This window comes from Lutra lutra, chromosome 8 (genome assembly GCF_902655055.1).
Source record: "Lutra lutra chromosome 8, mLutLut1.2, whole genome shotgun sequence".
NCBI lineage: Eukaryota > Metazoa > Chordata > Mammalia > Carnivora > Mustelidae > Lutra > Lutra lutra.
The window spans coordinates 135,904,547-135,924,233 of record NC_062285.1 but is presented as its reverse complement, the minus strand read 5'-3'; the positions used below and the strand labels follow the sequence as shown (position 1 = coordinate 135,924,233).

Genomic DNA, 19,687 nt, shown 5'->3' with positions numbered 1-19,687 from the left:
CAGACTCCATTCGCACATTCTGTTCCCCATGCAGGGAAGACCCTTTCTCTATCTTTGCCTAGTAAGTGCCTCTGCCCGACCCCTCAAAGCCCAGGTCAAGAGTCACCTCCTCTGAGAAGCCTTCCTTGTGGCCTCCTCTCTCTGCAGGGGGCAGAGACTGGTGGAAGTGTCATTTTCATAGCACTTTACACAGAATGGAGAAAATGTCTGATGTCCATATGACAGCTAAAAGATTTTGAGGATAAGTCCCCCATCCTACGTGGTACTTGATGTGCACATCTCTTAAAAGTGCTGATGTGACTGTCATTACTATCGTGTTTCCTACTTGAAGATGGGACCTCCTGGGCATCTCCATGTGACAAATTCCTCCGAAGGGACTGCATGTTAGGAAAAGCCACATCTGTTTGAATGAACATCCCTGCTTTCTTTCCCTCCAGACCTGGTGAGAGCCGTGTCGCTTTCCCTTTGTAAGGAGGCCGCTGGGACACTCACAGCAAACTCGCCAGCTTCCTTGGCCCATGTGCCTGAGAGAATTAGCTCTGCTTCCACCTTCCCTGGGCTGGTTAATTTTTTATCCTCGTTTTTATCATGCTGGATTGTGCCCTTTACGATGCCTAAAATTCCTGAAGACTAGATGAGTCATCATGAATAAACAAATGTGTATGAGGCTCTCCCCAGTGCAGAGGCCACCCTGAGGTGAGGGAGAAGGGGAGTCCTAAGGAGTCAGGACAGACAGGGAGGGGAGGACTGGGATTTCGGATGTCCCAGGAAGATGAAAGTTACATCCTGTGTGGCCCTGATCCTCTCTCCCTTCCACTGGCCAATGGGATGAGGCGATGTGCGCTTTCCTACTTGCTGGGGTTTCCACCCAGGTCAGCGTCTCATGCTGTCCCCACCAAACAGGTCCTATCTGAACCTCCCATCCACATCACCACCTCCTTCTGCCAAGCCACCCCACAAGGTCAAGTTCACAGTCCCCTGATGTCCGCCCTGATTTCCCCAGGGAGTGTCAGGACCCCTCCTTCTCCTCCCCACATTGTCCGGAGCCATCTGTCTTCCCACTAGCCTGGACACTCCTGAGGGCCCCATAAGAGTTGTCAGAACCCAGCTCAGGGCCTGGAATGGAACAGGCTCTGTGAGCACTTGAAGTCAGGAAGAAAGAGGCACAGGGGGCCCTTTCCCTCTGTCACAGCCCCGGGCTCAAACCTCGACCCTGGAGACAGGATTCTGCCCTGGTTCTGGGCAGGCTGGAGAAGGGAACCCAGGACCTGTGAGACCCCAGTGACAGCCAGGCAGGCCGCCAGAAGGGGGCGCTCTTACCTGGGGCAGAGCCTGCACCACCGTGTCCAGCAGGGCCCGCATCCCCGTAGCCATCTTCAACAGCTTCAGCACTGCAGGCGAGACCCAGCCCGGCCCACTCAGCCCAGGGGGCAGGCAGAGTGTGTGTGAGGGGCGGGGGTGGTGGTGGAGGTGTGTGTATGTGTGTGTGTGTGTGTGTGTGTGTGCGCGCGCAAAAGTGAGGTGGAGAAGGGAGAAGCCAGAGGAGCATGTGAGCAAAAGGGACAGCTCCAGGATGCCACACCATAAGTACACGGGTGTCCCTGAACAAGGGTGTGCACAATGGTGCATTCACGAGGTGCAGGTGTCGGTGGGAATGTGTCCAAAAGAAGGCGGGCACACACACAGTGGGACCAAAGTGTGTCCGTGAGCACAGTTCACTGAGATGAGGCCAACGTACCCGAGTGCCCACATCTCTCCCTTCCCTCAGGCTAAAAAAGAAAGCTCCAGACTTCTGTGCTGAATTTCTCCACGCTGGGAGCCTGGAGGCAACAAGCTGTTGCAGGTGGAGAAGCAAAAGACCGGGAGGCACCAGGCCAGAGGCGGGAGGTTTGTGAAGGGAGTGTAGGCCCAGCCTCAGTGTGAGAGAGGGACTTCTGGGGGAAGCAAAGGTTGTGAGAAGCATTGAGGACTGCACATCTTAGCCAGTGTTGGACTCACGCCCACAAGGAACTAGAGTTCCTGGTGCCTTCCCAGCTGCCCTGAGTTCCTTTCATCCCAACCTGAGGCTGGTCCACATGGGTCATGGTGTTATAGGGAGAAGGGATGGGATGCCTGGGTGGCTCTGTCGGTTAAATTTCTGCCTTTGGCTCAGGTCATGATCCCCAGGTCATGGGATCAAGTCCCGCATCGGGCTCCTTGTTCAGTAGGGTGTCTGCTTCTCCCTCTCTCTCTGCCTCTCCTCTGGCTTGTCTCCCCCTCCCAAATAAATAAAATCTTTAAAAAAATAAGGAGGTGGAGGTACAGTGTGCCATATAGAGCAGTCTGTGGACAAGGGCACATGAGAGTGTACACACAGGGGGCAAGTGTGTATGTCTGGTGTGTGCACCTCCTGGCTGCTGTTCTCGCTGCTCAGTAGAAAGCCCATTATGCCCACATGCCTCTCCCTACCCCACCCCTGTGAGCCCCATCCAGCCCCTGCCCAGCCCCACGCCCCTCACCCCGGGCGATGCGCAAAACCCGCATTATACGGATGATGGTGGGGTTGATGGGCAATGCTGCATTGATCTCAATCTCCTCCAGCGTGATGCCCATGACAGACAGCAGCACAATGGCCAGGTCCAGCTGGTTCCACCTGCTCAGCCGGGCAGGAGAGGGCAAGAGTGGGAGGCAGGGTGAGAAACGCTCTGGCTTAGAAATGCCTAGGTTGGGAGGAGTGTCACAGATCTCCACTCTCCTGCTGAGGCCCACGGCTATGTGTGGTCACCCTCCCTACCAGCCCCACCAGACCCCACTGAGTCTGGCTCCCTCTTTGACCGCCACAGCCTCTAATCCCTCAAGCGAGAGGCTGACCATGTTAAATAAACATCTCTGGCCTCCTGAAGAAGAGGAGGAATGAGCTATGACTTCTAGATTGGAATCCTGAGCCTGCTCCCTCCATGCGACCTTGGGCTAGTCCATCAACTTCTCTGAACCTCACTTGTTCCCTCTGAAAAGAAGGACTGGCGTGAGGTATGCCCCATTCTGCCTGTGAGTTATGGAGGACCCATGAAAGATGAACTGAAGAGACATAAGAGAGTGCCCTGTATCTGTCAGGTGGGACCATAATCACTCCCTGTTCAGAGCTGCAGGCAGCACCTGGGGAACCCTGGCCATCAGTGCCCACTTATTGGTTTCCCTCCTCTGGCTGTTCCAGGCTTCCCCAGGGGTCAGGACCCCTTCCCCATCCAGCAGCCCACTCCATGCTGCCCCAGCCCAGCCAAGCTGCTTACCGATCCTTGAAGAAGCGCCTCAACCCGAACGCCACCAGCTTCAGCACAGCCTCCAGCACAAACACAGTGGTGAACATGTAGTTGCAGTACTTGAGGGCTGTCTCCAGGGACTATGGAGGGCAGAGAGAAGCATGATCCAGACCCCAGGGGCTGTCCCCTACCTTCCTCCATTCAGAAAGTCTCTGCCTTTTTTTTTTTTTTTAAGATTTTACCTATTTCTTTGACAGACAGACATCACAAGTGGGCAGAGAGGCAGGTGGTGTGGGGGAAGCAGGCTCCCCACTGAGCAGAGAGCCCAACACAGGACTCGATCCCAGGACCCCGAGACCATGACCCGAGCCAAAGGCAGAGGCCTAACCCACTGAGCCACCCAGGCACCCCGAAAATCTCTGCCTTTTAAGGGGAGAATTTAGTCCATTCACATTTAGTGCAATGGTTTCTATGTCAGACTTTCCCCCCCTCCATTTTAATTAACATGCCAAATTTGTTTTACATTGCTGTTTCTTCTTCCTTATTTCTGCTGGTTTGGTCGTTACCCCTCTGGAGGCAGTATGAGGCAATGGTTAAAGATCATGATTAAGAACAAGGCTGCTTAGATATAAATCCTGGCCCAGCACACACTCCCTATTCACTATGTGACCTTAGGCAAGTCACTTGACCTCTCTGGGATTTAGTTCCCAAATCTATGCATGGGGGATGATAACAGTACCTACCTCAAAGAGTTGCTGTACAAATTAAGTGAGGTAATAGTCCAGTGCTGGACACACAAGAAATAGTCAGCATCGTTACCCTACTTCTTCATATTAATTTGGAAGTTCTACAATTATTGTTCATTCTGCCAATGGTTGCCTTCCTTTTCCCTGCATTTATAATATACCTCTCCTGTCATTTAAAACAAGATACCAAAACCTCACCTAGAGGCTCAGCTTCACCCTTCGTCCCCCTAGCTCCAAAATGTTGAGGCTTTTAGAATGCACTTGTCCCTACATGCTCCTCGCATGCCCCTCACCAGTGCTGCTGGCAACTAGTCATTTCCCTCCAGGCCAGTGTTTGCCTCCAATGGTCCTGCCACAGGAATGCCCCTCCCCCAGGGTCCATATGCCTGGGCAGTAGTGGAGGCCACATGGTAGGCCTTGAATGCAAATCTGAGTCCCAGTTCTGGCTCTGCTACTTATAGGCTAAGTATTCTGGGTAGCATATGTCCTCTGAGCCTCAGTTTCTTCCTCTACAAAATCTGTAGAAAGGCTCCTCCCCCACCTTTGGTTGCTGTGAGCATTAGAGTTAATATCTGTAGCCTCTCTTGTGGAGTCATGTTGCACACACCACTGCCACTGGCACCCATGTTCAAGGCTGGGCCCGAATGTCACCTCCCCACTCACCAAGAGCAAATGACATTTCCCTTTCTCTCATTTGTCCTATCAGGCCATGAGCTTCCTGGGCCCAGCGCCCCAAATGGGGGTGCTGCTCAGACCCTCCTGCCTCACCCTGTCCCTGGGTCCTGCTGAGAACCCAACCCTACCATGTGACCTCAGGCTGGGGCTGGGGCCAGAGCTCACCGTGGGCTGATTGTAGTGCTCCAGGGACATGGTAACCACATTGAGGCAGATGATGAAGGTGATGAAGATGTCCAGGTAGTGGCTGGTGCACATGGAGTGGATGAGCAGCCGAGTGGGACAATAGGTGGCATAGTAGGGCAGCCGCTGGGCCTCTGCAGGGGGATGTGGGCAGGGGGGGATGGCACAAACCACAGAGGGTTGGGGCCCAGGTAGGGAACAGAGCACATGGAGGGAACAGCACAGGGGAGGGAGGAAGCAAGGGGAGAGACATCAGAACACCCCAGGCCCTGAGAGTCAGAGTTAGGTCTCTCCTGCCCAGTTGATGGTGGGGACACAAGGAAAAGGGGTAGGAGGTGGTGGAGGGCAGGACAATGACTGTCCCCATCTCCTCCAAATACGCCCATGGCAGGGGCTCCAGATCTGCTGGGGATAAGGAAGGGGTCCCGCAGCTCATAGCTAGGCGTCCAGGCCTTTGCCCTCAGGAACTGAGCCAGCAGGGGGCCACCAGTGGAGTCAGTGGACAGCAACAGGGGATCACATCACCTGGACAGGCAGATTCTGAAGGGGGGGGGCAGGGCCAGTGGTCCAGAGGCGACCCTCTGTTCCCTTCCAGCCCCCGAGGCCCAGAGGATGCACGAGGGAAATTAGCTGTTGCACCAGGAAGAGATGGGGCTCATGTAGGCAGGGCGCACACAGGATGGGGCGCACACAGGAGGGGCGGCCCAGGCCGGGGAGGCCCCACCCTCCGCAGCCACCCACTCACTCCGGCGCTTCTTCTCCAGGCGCCGCAGCCGCTTCTCCTCGCGCCGCCGAGCCTCCTCGGCCTCCTGGTGCTGCCGGCACTTGTGGAAGTTCTCCACCACGACGCCCACAAACATGTTGAGCACGAAGAAGCTGACGATGAGCAGGAAGGAGATGAAGTAGAGCAGCATCCAGGGGTTGTGGTTGGGCACGGGCTGCGGGAAGCAGCAGATGGGGCTGAGGCAGGCCGACCACGGGGCACCGCGATAATGAGCCTCCGGGAGCTTCCACAGCGGACCGGGCCGTAACACCCTCCCTGACTCCCACTGCCCTCAGCTAAACTCCAGCCCTATGCCCTGGCACACACAGGGGCCTCCTGACCTTTCAGCCCTGCCCAGCCCCTCCACCACCTCCTACCCTCAACTCACGACTCCCTGAACGTGGTGCTCTCTCACATCGGGCCTGCCCCTGCTGTCCCTCTGCCAACTGGCTCACCCTCTCTCCTCTGCCTGCACTTGGTTCTAGAGGCACAAGGCTCTGACCCTCCATGCAGAAGCCAGTCTAGCATCTTATTCCTGCATAGCAGGGGGTTTGTGAAGCAAATGGCACAATGACTTATGCTACCTCAGAGCAGCTTAATGGTGGAAGATTCAGGCTAGGACGGTGCGGGGTGGGCCATGGCTGACAGGGGGAGACACCCGGGCTAGGGATCCTGCTGATGCCAGTTTTAGACAACCGGGCCCCAGAGATACCTTGTCCCTCCCTCACTGCCCCCTGCACTGGCCCCAGCCCATCCCCACCTGTTGGTCCACAGCAACAGCGTCCAGTCCATTGTACATGATGTTCACCCAGCCATCCTTAGAGGCTAGGACAAAGAGGGACATCAGGGCCTGGAAGACACAGGAGGGAGAGGATCTGGGGTGGTAGGTGTAGACAGTTCTTCATTTTTCTGCCCTCAGGAGGCAGAGAGACAGAGGTCTTCCCTGAGGATGATAACAAACCGTTCCTGAGAACCTACTAAGTGCCTGCCATAAACCCCACAGACACTCTTGCAGGTGAGTGAGCACTAAACCAGGAGTCCTGGGCTTGGCTCTGAAAATTAATTCGAGAAGATTCATGAGCTCTTGTCCCCTCGCCCACAGAATGGAGCTAATGCTTAAGTGCCTATCAGCTGGGTCTGCTGAGACTAAACTGGAAGGTTCCTGACAAGCATGAGAGGCTCTGCCACCATCACCCAAGCTTGCCTCTAGCACCTGAAAGCAGGAGCTTATGAGAGAAGTCAGGAGCCCTGGGCACCGCCCAAGCTCTGCCACTCAGTGGCTGTGATGCAGGGCAATTTCCTCAACTTCTCTGGGCCCCAGCTTCCTTGTCTGTGAATGGTAATAATTGCCTTCACTAGTGTGAGACTTTTTAAATGGAAGGAATGCCCAGGAAACATGAGCCAAGGCTCCTACACAGAGGGCAGGCCAAAACACACGCATGTCCCCTCAACAGGTTGATGGGCTGGTCCTGCAGCACTAGCACAGTGCCCTGCACACAGCAGGTACTCAATAAAGGTTTTCAGAGGTGGACAGCAGCAGCAGCGCCGTCCTTGCAGAGCCCCAATCCCCAGCGGCTGACCAGAGGTCACACACCCACTCCAGAAGCACCCCGGTTCAAGCTCACACTGGCTCCTTTGTTGTGGCCCAGGGACCCGGGGCAGGGAAATGGTGTTCTGGGATGGGTCTCCTGCCCCGCAGGTGCGGGCCCCTCCTTCCCACCCCCCATGGCACAGACTCCACCTCTTCCCCTCCAGCTGGGAATGGTGCTGAGGGCTGCCTGGAAAGGGCTCAGGCCCAGGAGGACGACAGAGCAAGAAACACAGAGGGAGCCCTCGTGGCCAGGCAAGGGCACAAAGCCCTCACATGCCAAGAGGCAAATGTTCCTGGGGACCCTGGGGTCACAGAGGCCTGAAGTGCAGAGCCTGGGCCCCGGGAAACACACAGCTGCTGTCACTTCCCCCTTTACAGGGGAGGGCACCAAAGCACAGACACTAAAACCTTCCTGAGTGGCCTGGCAAGCAGCCAAAAGCTCTGGGCCATGCTCTAACTCCCCCATATGGGCACTGAGAACACCTTACTTCAAGAACACCTTACTGGGGTGTTAGCCTGGCATCAAGCAGACCCAGAATGGGAAAGGGCTGGGGATGCTCCCTGGGAACGGGGCCCTGGGCCTGGCGCTGAGCTCAGGGAGTCGGGAACAGGTTCATAGAAGGCCTCCACAGGCTTTCCCTCAGCTTCCCGGAACAGTTTTTTTTTTCAAACTTCTTGTTTTATCAACCACTGAGTCATTAACAACTTGAAAGGCACTGCTTCTAGAAAATCTGGAGGGGTTAGGGGAGCTCCTGTGTCCCAGTTCCTGACTTCCCTTTCCCTGCCCACTAGCTGCTGCCCTAGGGCCCATGGCTCCGCTCCCAGGGGGCATGGCTAGTGGGATCCCTGGTCACGTGAGGGGACAGCTTCGGTGGCATCCAGCCAGAGCGTCCCTGGTAGAGGAGTGGGGCATAGGCCCAGGGTCCCACAGACCCAGATCTCGTTCCCTCCTCGTGTGACCTGGGGAAGGCACTCCCCATCTGATCACACCTAGCTGCCCTCAAGCTCTTCTCATCTGGGGCACGACCAGATGGGCCACGCCCGGCAGGCCCCCAGGACAGGGGATCACAGGCAAGGCAGGAACTGGGCAGGGGGCCTGCCTGCCCACTGAGGTGGAGAGCAGAGTAGATGGGTGCTGGGAGAGGAAACCCACTCTGGACCAGGGGCTCGCTACTTTCTGTTACCATTGCCTGCCTGCTAGGCCATCCCATTCCCATTTTACAGATGAGAAAATGGAGGCTCAGAAGGCCCACAGTAACTGGCACAGAGCCGGGATTCACACCCAGGTCTGGTTGTCTCTAAAACTCCTGTCCGGGTCCCCAGGGTGGGAAGGTGGAGGCCAGGAACCAGTGTTCACTGAAACCCCTCCAAACACCTCGCATTCCCAAGACACGCAGCACTCGGGATCTCTAAGCCTCGCACTGCCGGTGACGTGAGCTCCCCCCATACCCATTTTGCAGGAGGGAAAAACCGAGCCCTAGAAAGAAGTCACAGGGTCAGTCTCTGCAGAGCTGGACCAGAGCCTGATCTGTGATCCCGGGATGTTGGCACCAAAGAGCTTGTACCCCCATCCACTGGGGAGCGGGGGGTCAGGGCACGGGTACGCAGGCGGGGCTCACCTGGCCCAGGTTGTCGAAGTTGTACTTGTGGTGGACCCAGCGGTAGTTGGCGGCCACGCAGTCAGAGCGGTTGGTGATGTTGCGGGTGTCCACGCCCAGACAGTGATAGAACTTGCCCTTGAAGAGCTGGGGGTAGCGGGGAGGAAGGACCACAAGGTTAGCGGACCAGTGGGGGGGAATGCAAATCGGGAAGGGACCTGCCCCACAGGGGGCACTTCCTCTGTGCACAACCTGGACAAAGCGCTCAGCACAGCATCTCACCAAGTCCCCCAACATGGGGTTCGGCTGCTCTCAGCCCATCTCACCGATGAGGAGACTGAGGCGCGGTGGTGCTAGGTAATTTTTCCAAAGTCATATGAGGTTTAGGAAGGGGCAGAGTCAGGGCGCCTGGGTGGCTCAATTGGTTAAGCATCTGCCTTCAGCTCAGGTCATGATCCTGGGGTCCTGGGATCCAGCCCCGCATCGGGCTCCTTGCTTGGCAGGAAGCCTGCTTCTCCCTCTCCCACTTCCCCTGCTTGTGTTCCCTCTCTCGCTCTCTCTCTCTCTCTCTCTCTCTGTCAAATAAATAAAATCTTAAAAAAAAAAAAAAATGAAGAGGCAGATCCAACGTCTGTCTGATTCCTGGGCTCTTCCGCAGACCTCAGTCCTGAGAATATGGGCAGGGACTCCATAGGAGAAAGTTGCCTGCATATCCCCAAGGGGGGAGAGAGAGGTAAAGGGACCCTCTCTAGGGATCCAAACACCCTGCCTGGAAGGGGCAGGGCCACTGTCCACATGGAGGCCGCATCAAGCCCTTCCTCTCTGCAGCTCCAGCCCCAAACCCGGGACCAGGTGAGGAGCCTGGAGGTCTCAGCTCAGGACTCAGACAAGAAAGAGAAAGTTCCCAGCTGCAGCTCAGACCCCAGAAGGCCCAGGTCATTCTAGCCATCACCCTGCCACACACTTTTATGATGTGCCTCATTCCTTCTCCCTGTCCAGCCCTAAGGCCCCATCCTATTCCTGGGCTCCAAGCCAAAATTCAAGTTAGCTCAAGTCCGTCCCTGTGTCAGAGCCTCTCCATGGTCTCTACCTCCACAGAAACTGGCCCCAACTTCTTTTATTTTCTTTTAAGATTTTATTTATTTATTAGAAAGACAGTGAAAGAGAGCACAAGTAGGCAGAGCAGCAGGGAGAGGGAGAGGGAGAAGCAGGCTCTCTGCTGAGCAGGGAGACTGATGTGGGGCTCGATCCCAGGACCCTGGGATCATGACCTGAGTCAAAGGCAGCCTTTAACTGACTGAGCTACCCATGCACCCCAACTGGCCCCAACTTCTTAGCTGCCATTCCAGGTCTCTCCCACCTTGGCCCAGCCCACCATCTGGCTCCTGGCTCTGTGCCAGCCCTAGCTCCTGAGGTCACCTGCACACACGTGTCCAGCCTCCCCTGAAACCTTCCACCATCCATGACCTGTGGAATCACTTCCCCTTCAAGGCCCAGTGCCCAGGCCACTTCCTCCAGGATGCTTTTCCTCTTGCCAGCCCAGCCCTGTGTTTCTGTGTAGCTTGGACCCCTGGAATCCCATTTACCCAGGCTTCTTTGCACTCAGACATTTAGGTCTGTGTCCGCCCCTCTCCCTGGACTGGGAGCTTGTGGCTGGCAGGGACATGGGTGTTCTGGCAGGGCCACCTGAGCCCCCAGGTTGGTCAACACAGGTCGGGAGAGTTGAACAGGAATGCGGAGTCCCTTGCCTGACCCCAAAGCTCACCGCAGTGCCTGCCCAGCCTGAGCACCCCTCACCTGCACCCCCAGGATGCCGAAAATGATGAAGAAGGCACAGCAGATGAGGACGATGTTGCCAATGGGCTTGAGGGAAGAGATAAGCGTCTCCACTACCAACTTCAGACCAGGTGCTCGGCTGATGACCCTGGAGGCAACAGGGGCCGGGGGCACCATAAGCCCACAGCCATGTCTGGAGAAAGCACCCACTTCTTCCCAGAGTCACCAGGGAGGAGAACCCCAAACCTCAGATCTATATGCACAGCAGTGTGCTATGCCCTAAGCCCATCCCCTTGGGGTCCACACCACACCATCATCTAGAGACTGAAGGCCAGAGATGGCAGCGAGCCACCCAGGGACACACAGAAAGTGGGTAGCAGTCCTGGGGGCCACCTTCAAGCCCCGCCTTTCCAGCACCCCACTCCAGCCAGGGTCTCCGGGCTCTTCTCCCAGGAGCAGCATCAACAGTCTGGTCCCTGTCCGCACAAATCTGGCTATCAGAGGGCTGAGTGCGTAAGAAGGGCCAGAGGGAGGGGTCCACTTAGACCCCAGGAGCTCACTAGACGGTGCAGGGATTCTCCCATCGGCAAGGGAGGAGTCCTCACCGCAGGGGGCGTAGGGTTCGCAGGAGCCGTAGGACCCGAAGGACCCCTAGGATCTTGGCTCCCCCGGCTGAGGCCACAGAAACCACAATGTCGATGATGGACACGAAGACGAGAAAGCCGTCCAGCACGTTCCAGCTACTGCGCAGGTACGCCTGCTCACCAAAGTACAGGCCCAGAGAGACCACCTGGGGGCGGGGCGATGGGCGGAGTCAGCCGGATGGCGATTGGGACGGGGCGGGGTGTGGCCAGCCTCTGCGAAGGGGCGCGGCCGAGGTCAGGTGGGACATGTGGGAACCAGTCCCGCAGAGGGCAGGGCGGATGGTCTGACAGGGGACACGTGCCCCACCGGCCCCTGAAACAGGCCCAGCGGGCCACCCCGTTCCCTGCTCCCGGCACATCTGGCTAACCCAACTCAAAGCCCAGCGCTCTGGGAAGTAGCCTGGAGGGAACCCTTCCCCCCCACCCCACACCTGCAGCAAGTACCTGCATTGCACCGCCAACATTTCCCTACATTAGTCTTTCACCGGGGGGGGGGGGGGGGGGGGGGGGGGGGGGGGGGGGGGGGTGAGCTCCTGGAGAGTTAAGAACGTGGCTGACCCCCTCTGAGTCCCTGGAGCCCAACCTAGGGGCTGGCACCTCGCAGGGACCGGCCTCAGGGGCCTCGGGTGGAATGTGGCTGAGGGGCAGGTGAGTGACAAGCTTTTGGAGAGGCTGGCCCAGAGCCAGGGGTCCAAAGCTGGGGGTGGGAGAGGGTCCCAGGTGAAGCCTGGAGCTACCTTCAGTGTCATCTCGCCTACAAAGATGGCCGTGAAAATGTAGTTCGACACAGTGAGGAAGATACGTTCCTGAAAGAAGAGAGCTCTCGTGGGCCCAGGGGCTCCCAGAACCGCCCTGCCACCTGGTCAGCCTCTTCCCTTCAGCCAAGGGCCACAGTCTTAGGAGATATTCCCCTCCCCAGAGGCGAGCTCCTACCACATGTCCCTCCATGGGGTGTGGTGTTGGGCCTGGCTGAGCTCTCCTAGCCCCCTGATGTCCCAGGGGACAATGTCCCAGGGCAGGCCCTGGTGGCCTGCCCCTCTGCCTTGTCCCTTGCCCTGCCCGAAGGCTGTAGCCACTCACGGTGCTGCCAGCCTCGATCTGGGGCCTCTCCAGGGCGATGGTGATGCAGTTGAGAAAGATGAAAGCCAGGACGACATAGTCAAAGAGCTTGTGGGCGATGATGGTCTGACACAGGACCCGGAACCTGGGTGGGGTGGGCAGGGCATCACGTGAGTGTCAGTTTGCCCCACGCCCCAGCCAGGAAAAAAGGCAGCGGGCCCAGGCACACACGAGGACTAGGACAGCCTAGAGAAGTTGACGTCTCTCTTCTCTGGTCTTCGTGTATGCTCAGGGTGCCCACTCAAAGCTGCCTGCCCCGAGCACGCGGCAAAAACTGGCACCACAGGACAAAGGGCATCCCCTTTGCCCTGGCACTCAGGCCCTCCAAACACAGGTGCAAATCTCTGAGTCCAAACTCCCAGCCACTTGGACACACATGGCCTGAGACCCTCCCCTTCTGCCCCCAGGTGTTCCCTCGGGCTGCTCCCTCTCCCTGGACCAGTCTCTACGTGTTCACAACCCCTGCTTCACCTACTGGAATGCTAGCTGCCTCCAACACCCAGCATACCGGCCTCCTCCTCCAGAAGGTCTACTGATGCCCCCACCTGGGGAGCACCCCAGGTGACTTGAGGATTTGTCCAACCTGGTACCAGCACAGGAGTGGCCTAGACTAGGGATAATAGGACACCTGGATCCTCCCCCTTGCCTGCTGACCCTCCACACTGGACCACAATGGACCTCTAAGATGTGGAAGACCCTCCACCACTAGCTTTGCCTGGCTTGGCAGAAATCTCTCCCTCCCAGACATGCCAACCCCTGCTCTAACCTCACAGCAAGCCTGGCCTTGCGCACCTGTTCTCGGGAGAGAAGAGGTAGACAGACCAGTCCTCGCGGACCTCGCACCAGTTCGGCTTATAGACGTCGATCATCTTGCGGACGCGGAAACACAGGGTCTGGCAAGGCAAGGACGGAGCGCAGACGGGTCAGCGCTGCGCAGAGCTGCCCATCGCTGCCCACCCCGGCCATAAACTAGACTGGGGCCCCTGGATGACCTGCAAACTGTCCCAGACCAGGCAAGGGGGGCCTCGCTACCACCTGGGGATAGGGGGAGCAGTGCCGGTCCGCCCCCTGCGCGCTCTCCTGCAGTACGGTCCCCCCCTAGCCCTGCCCCTCGGCTCCGCGGGGGGCCCCCCGGCCCCGCCCCCACTCACGTAGTCGATCTCCTCTTCATCCTCCCCGCGATCCCGGCGGTCGTCCATCTTGGTAAAGACGTCCTTGGCGATGCTGGGCATCCTGCCATTGCAGTCCTCGTGCCCCGGGGCCGGGCCCACCGCCCGCCAGGCCGCCCGGGGGTGGGCGCCCACGGTAGGCACCAGCTCGGCCAGGTCCATCGAGTCTCTGGTGTCGAGGGACAGCGTCCGGCGGTGGTGGCGGTGCCGGTGCGCCGGGTGGGGGCCGTGGTGCGCGTGGTGGGCGTGCGGGGCATGCGGCGGCGCGGCGCGCGGCGGCCCCTCGTCCCTGGCGCCCTCGCAGGCCCGGGGGCCGCCGCCGCGCTCGGCCGAGAGCAGCGACTCGTGCTCTGCCGACAGCGGCTTGTGCTTGAGGCTGTTCCAGCTGGAGCGGCGGCTGGCCCAGGCCCCGCTGCGGCCCCACGGCCCGTAGTAGGAGCTCCGGGAGCTGGACTGGAAGGAAGCCACCACCCACACAAGCCACTGCGGTGACTGAAGGCAGCCCGCACACCCGCTGAGGCCCTAAGAGGGCCACCGGCCTGGCTAGTGGATGACAGAACAGGCTAGGCCCCAGGGGTCCTCTCCCTGCCTGGCTCTCACTCTTGGACATGGGGGCACCTCTAGGATGTGGCTACATCTCCTCCTGCCCCCTCATTTCTCCCCAGGGAAGCTACAGCACCTCAGGGTGGTCTTCTAATTGCACAGGTAAGGAAAAAGGTTCAGAGAGGGCTGTAACTTGCTCATGGTCACACAGCTTGAAAATGGCAGGGGCCAGATTTGAATTCTGATGTGCCTGACCCCAAAGCCCGGCTCTTTACCCTACACATTGCAGCCAAGATGAAAATTCTCCTAAGGGACCTACTGGCACTACTCATTCATTCATTCATTCATTCATTGTTGCCAAGTCCTACTCTGGCACTGGGCACCCAGGAATGCAACAGACATGGTCCCTGCCTGGTTCTAGCTAGGGAGTCTGGTCCCCTAAACCTAGGTACCAGCCTGAGGCTGGACTGACGGGCACTTCTCCCCAGGGTCCCTCACCACGTGCCCCAGCAGGGAGCACCCATCCAGAGCACCCCACAAGGACTCACCAGGGAGCGCTGGTCATAGCTCATTCTGCCCAGTGACATGACACTGCTCTTGCGGGAGCCCAGGGTCACCAGGACAGGGTCTGGCTGCAGCGAGAGGCGGGGGGCAGGTGCTGCAGCTCCGGCGGGGCCCAGATGTCCACCCAGCGGGAGACTGGGGTCCAGGTGCCCATTGGGGGTCATGGGGATCGGGCAGAGCTTAGGATCTGGAGGAGTGAGATCGAGACAGAAGGGGGACAAACAAAGAACAAGAGCAAACAGTCTTCCTGGGGAGATCTCCTCCACCTTCTGGGTTGGACCATAAGTCATGTGCCTCTCTTCCACCCTTCCTGGAGAGCGGTCAGCTTGCTTTTTTTCTTTAATTAAGTATAGTTAACATACAGTGTTTCTTAGTTTGGGGTGTATAATACAAGTGACTCAACAATTCTATATACATTGTTCCTCAGAGCTTGTCATGTCAGCTTTTTTTTTTTTTTTTTAAGATTTTATTTATTTATTTGACAGAGATCACAAGTAGGCAGAGAGGCAGGCGGAGAGACAGCGGGAAGCAGGCTCCCTGCTAGGCAGAGAGCCCAATGCGGGACTCGATCCCGGGACTCTGGGATCATGAGCTGAGCCGAAGGCAGAGGGTTTAACCCACTGAGCCACCCAGGCGCCCCTAGCTTGCTTTCTTTTTTTTTTTTTTTTTTTAAGGAATGGGCTCTAAGTCCTGTTTTCTATTAAGTTGTATTTCCCTTTTTTTTTCCTCAAGATTTTATTTATTTATTTGACAGAGAGAGACACAGCAAGAGAGGGAACAGAAGCAGGGGGAGTGGGAGAGGGAGAAACAGGCCTCCCGCTGAGCAGGGAGCCCGATGTGGGGCTTGACCCCAGGACCCTGGGATCATGACCTGAGTCGAAGGCAAACACTTAACCACTGAGCCACCCAGGTGCCCCATGTCAGCTTTCTTTCTGGAGGAGCAGATCCTTTGTCTCCTGTGTTCAGCACCAGCCCCAAGCTTCACCCAGCCTGGAAACCTCACTCCTGGGACCACTTCAGGAAGCAAGGCAAAGACGGTCCAGCCCAATTACCACAGAGGACACTGGCTCAGGGTGGGGGAGGCTTCCTTCCAAGCTGCCCAGTGGTGCCAACAGGACCAGAACCCAGGTGTTCTCAGGTTCGAGCCTCTTCCTAACAGGCATGCTGTGGACGGGTTTGGGTGAATACTGGCTAGAATTCAGGAGGGCTGTGAATGTCACTGACCTCTTTTGGGGCATTTGTGTGTTTCTTTCCCTTGTGCATGTGAATAAACCACAGAGAATTAGAGTTCAGGAGCCTGGGCTTGAGGGGAAACCCGACGCCATGCCCTTCGCCCACCTGTATCACTGGGGAAGAATCCTGGTCCCCTAGGTGCCAGTGGAGACCTGCTTACCTGCGCCGCTGTCCAGGCCTTCCTGAAGCTTCTCAAACTCCTCCATGTTGGATGAGCTCTGGTCCTCGTCCGAGTAGGAGCGATTGGCATCACCCTGGGAGACCATCCCTCTTGTTGGAATGCAGGCTGGCTCAGCCCGTCCCTCCCTCCTCAATTTTTCACCCCCATTTTACAGATAGGGGAAACAGAGGCCCAGAAAAGGAAAGTGAGAGGCCATAAACGCACATCTGCCTGACTGCAGGTATCCCCTGAGCCTCAGAGAAGGGAGGAGGCAGAATCCAGACCTTAGGGGCTTTCGAATTCCAGAAATGGAGAGACCTAGTCCTACACCCCTAAGGGAAAGGCAGGGATCTGAGAGGCAGCCTCCATTTGCATGCTTCCTGCGATAGGAAGCTCACCACCTAATCGGCAACCCCCTCATTAGGAGCTTGTTACTTGCTAGATGTTTGAGTCGCAGCCCTCCCCCATCCAGACCCCCCACACACACCCAGTGCGGGCCCCAGGGGGTGCTGCCTCTGCCAGGGCTGCAGTCACCTCTGCCTGGAAGCCCTCCACCAGGATGGCCACCAGGAGGTTGAAGAGCACATAGTTGCCGAAGGTCATGAGGGCGACAAAGTAGAGGGAGGCCCAGGGGGAGGTGGAGGCCATGCCATTGTAGAGGACAACGTTCCAGTCCTCCTGGGTGAGGATCTGTGGGGGAAGTGGGAAGACAGCTCAGCCTGGGGGCAACCCCAAGCCCCAGCCCAGCCTGGGGGGCAGATGGAATCCACCAGGTGGCAGGCTGCATGGGTGAAGAAACAGTCTCAGAGGAGAATCCCAAGGTGCCCAAGTCTTGGGCAGGAGTGGAGGGGCAGGGACGGACCCTAGGCGGTCACTCCAGCTCCCAGAGCCCGTGCAGTACCCCCCAACCTGGCACCCGGACCTGTCTGCTGGAGGCCAGAACTGAGGGGCCTCCCTGGCGGGTCACTTCTCTTCTCTGGATTCTCCGAGGGGCCACCTCTGAAAAAACCACCCAAGCAGCGGTCCTGGGAGAAACCCCTTCCACCAACACACACAGGAAGACATGCGGTCGCTCACCTGGAACACCGTGACGATGGCCCAGAGCAGGGAGTCAAAGTTCTTCCTGTCGGGGACGGTGTCTCCCGTGTCTGTGCGGAGGCTGAATTTGCAGCCAAAGATGTGCATCCCGAGGATACTGGGGGAGGAGCAGAGGTGGCTCAAGGGACCCATCCACCTTGTTTAATTCTCAGAACCCCCAGGATAAGATGGCGGGGGCGGGGAGGGCAGCACTGGCTCCATTTTGCAGAGGCGAACACTGAGCCTCAGAGGGCAAGGACTCGCCCCGAGTCATCAGAGATGAAGCGATGGGGTCAGGATTCACACCCAGGTCCAGGGTGCTGCCCGGAGAAGCTCGGCCAGCCGTGCTCCCGCAGTCTCCCGCGCGTGGGGGGGCGGGGTGGGCGGGGCTCACCTGAAGGTGCTCCCCAGCCTCCTGCACCTGCGCGGGTGGGCAGGGCTTACCTGAAGATGAAGATGAAAAGCATGAGCAGCATGCAGAAGGTGGCCACGTTGTCCATGGTCTTCATGAGCACCACCAGCTGGCGCCGCAGCGCCGGCATGAAGCGCACCAGCTTCAACACCCGCAGCAGCCGGAAGGTCCGCAGCACCGACAGCCCGCCGTCCGCCTGCCCCACGATCTCCCAGATGCTGGGAGGGGGTGAGCGGGGGAGGAGGGAGAGAGGCAGGAGGGTTCAGCAGAGGGCGGGTGGGGGTGGGGAGGAAGGCAGAGAGAGGATGGAGAGACGGAGAGCTTCCATTCAGTCATTCGTCCATTCCACAAATAACACGTTTCATGGGTCACTGCTGCCGCGGGGTATGCGCTAAGTCAGGGGCTCCTGACCTGGAGTCCGTGGACACCCCCCACGAGAAGTCTGGGGCTAGAAGTCAGGAGGTGAACCCACCGACCTCTTTTTGAGATTTAACATTCTTTTGGTTATGAATGTAAACAAGCCACAGAAAACCAGCGGTCCCTTTGATTTTCTGGCCGGTCAAAATCACTGATAATTTTCTATCTCATAACCGTTGATGTACATATCTCCAAATATTACTGACTCTCATCCTTTCTTGGGAACAACCGTAGTCACGAGATCCACCGCTAGATCTTACTATTTCATGCATTAATCTAGAAGCACGTAGATTACTGAATGACAGATGTTTAAATATTTGATAACTGTGTTTGGGTGTAATTGATTTCCTTTGTGTTCTTACGCACTTTGTTTCCCAGCCTGGGGTGGGTGCCTTAGATCCCCCTCCTCCCCACTCTGGGCCTGTGGGCCTGCAGCCTGCGGGGAACGGGTGGCGGGGGAGCGGCACCTGATGATCACAATGATGCTGTCAAAAATGTTGTAAGGGTTGCGCAGGTAGTCGAAGAGCCCGAAGGCAGCCAGCTTCAGGAGCATCTCCAGGGCAAACATGCTAGTGAAGACCACGTTGCAGATCTCCAGGATGTTGGTCAGCTCCTCGGGCTGTGGAGGCGTTGAGACAGAGGACAGGGACCCCGTGAGGCCAGAGCACAGCCATGGATGCTCTCTGGATGCCCGGCAGCTCCAGGACCCCCAGGGAGGCAGGGCAGAATCCTTGCTGGAGCACCTGGCCTTGAGAATCTTACAGGGGGGCTGGCCTTCTGCTGCCGCCCTGAGAGTCCACCAAGAGGGCGGGACACCGCCGGGCTGACCTTCCACACATTCGGAAATGACGCTGGTACCCTGTGCACTGAGGGAGCTATCGTGACACCCATTTTACAGATCAGGAAACAGGACCAGAAGCTGACTCAAGGTCACATGGCTTAATGCAGAGCAAGGCAAGACGACAGGCCAGTCATTGCTAGAGAGTCCCTGTCTGCCCATGACCCCACTTAGGAAGCACTTACCATGTGCAGGACCTGTCCTTTGAACTTTACAGGCCTCGTGTCACTTAATCCCACACAAGAGCCCATCTCTCAGAGGAGGAAGCAGGTTCAGAGAAGGCCAAGTCCCCTGCCTTGGACTGTGGAGCAGGTAAGGAGGGGAGCCAAGATGGGAACACGGGCAGCCCAGCTCCAAGGCTCCACCCTTCATCCCTGCCTGTGCAGACCTCCCTCCTGAGTCCTCCCCATGCTTCCCTTCCCCGGCAATGGTCAGCTCAGGATTGTGGGTGGCTAGAGAGCACTGTGCAAAGAAGAGACAGAGACCGGGCACCTACTGGGTCCCACGACGGCTCTTTCCTGTACTTCACATGTTTCTCAGTGGAAGACACTAGAACTCAGGGAGGTCAGGGGTTAGAGTCACTAGCTGGTCAGAAGGCGACTAGTACCCCTGGCTGAACAGCCACCCTCTGAGCCCAGACGTGATTACCTCCTGGTTTTTAGCAGCAGGTGACACCTGACAAATGGAACCATTCGAGCAATGCTGGTGTATAAAACAGCCCACCTTCTGGGCCATGACTAGGAGGGAGGGTCCCAGGGGCTTCCGCCGCCCCACTCCCACCTCAGTTTCTTCATCCATAAAACAACGGCGGGAAATAAGATGACATTCACTCCGGCCCTCTCTGCTAAGTGCCACACAGGGCTCCAGCCCCTCTTCCACGGGCCCTCTAGCACCATGAAGTATCTGGTTTCTTCTCACCACCAAGCCACGATGCTCCTGC

At 57.7% G+C, this 19,687-nt stretch overlaps 1 protein-coding gene across 2 annotated transcripts in view; it reads right to left on the bottom strand.

Moving 5' to 3' along the window:
* Positions 1 to 19,687, bottom strand: part of CACNA1I (calcium voltage-gated channel subunit alpha1 I) — a 116,796-nt gene that overhangs the window by 12,250 nt on the left and 84,859 nt on the right. For both annotated transcript variants that reach the window (XM_047742647.1, XM_047742648.1), the window contains exons 11-29: positions 18,377 to 18,528; positions 17,525 to 17,710; positions 17,081 to 17,198; positions 16,538 to 16,693; positions 16,004 to 16,097; positions 14,595 to 14,797; positions 13,486 to 13,956; positions 13,127 to 13,227; positions 12,296 to 12,419; positions 11,953 to 12,021; positions 11,177 to 11,361; positions 10,593 to 10,719; positions 8,817 to 8,942; positions 6,367 to 6,456; positions 5,589 to 5,781; positions 4,826 to 4,977; positions 3,270 to 3,379; positions 2,499 to 2,632; positions 1,321 to 1,391 (exon numbers count right to left, since the gene is read on the bottom strand). In XM_047742647.1, coding sequence (XP_047598603.1) covers positions 1,321 to 1,391; positions 2,499 to 2,632; positions 3,270 to 3,379; positions 4,826 to 4,977; positions 5,589 to 5,781; positions 6,367 to 6,456; positions 8,817 to 8,942; positions 10,593 to 10,719; positions 11,177 to 11,361; positions 11,953 to 12,021; positions 12,296 to 12,419; positions 13,127 to 13,227; positions 13,486 to 13,956; positions 14,595 to 14,797; positions 16,004 to 16,097; positions 16,538 to 16,693; positions 17,081 to 17,198; positions 17,525 to 17,710; positions 18,377 to 18,528 — 2,862 coding nt within the window. The remainder of the gene's footprint in view (positions 1 to 1,320; positions 1,392 to 2,498; positions 2,633 to 3,269; positions 3,380 to 4,825; positions 4,978 to 5,588; positions 5,782 to 6,366; positions 6,457 to 8,816; positions 8,943 to 10,592; positions 10,720 to 11,176; positions 11,362 to 11,952; positions 12,022 to 12,295; positions 12,420 to 13,126; positions 13,228 to 13,485; positions 13,957 to 14,594; positions 14,798 to 16,003; positions 16,098 to 16,537; positions 16,694 to 17,080; positions 17,199 to 17,524; positions 17,711 to 18,376; positions 18,529 to 19,687) is intronic.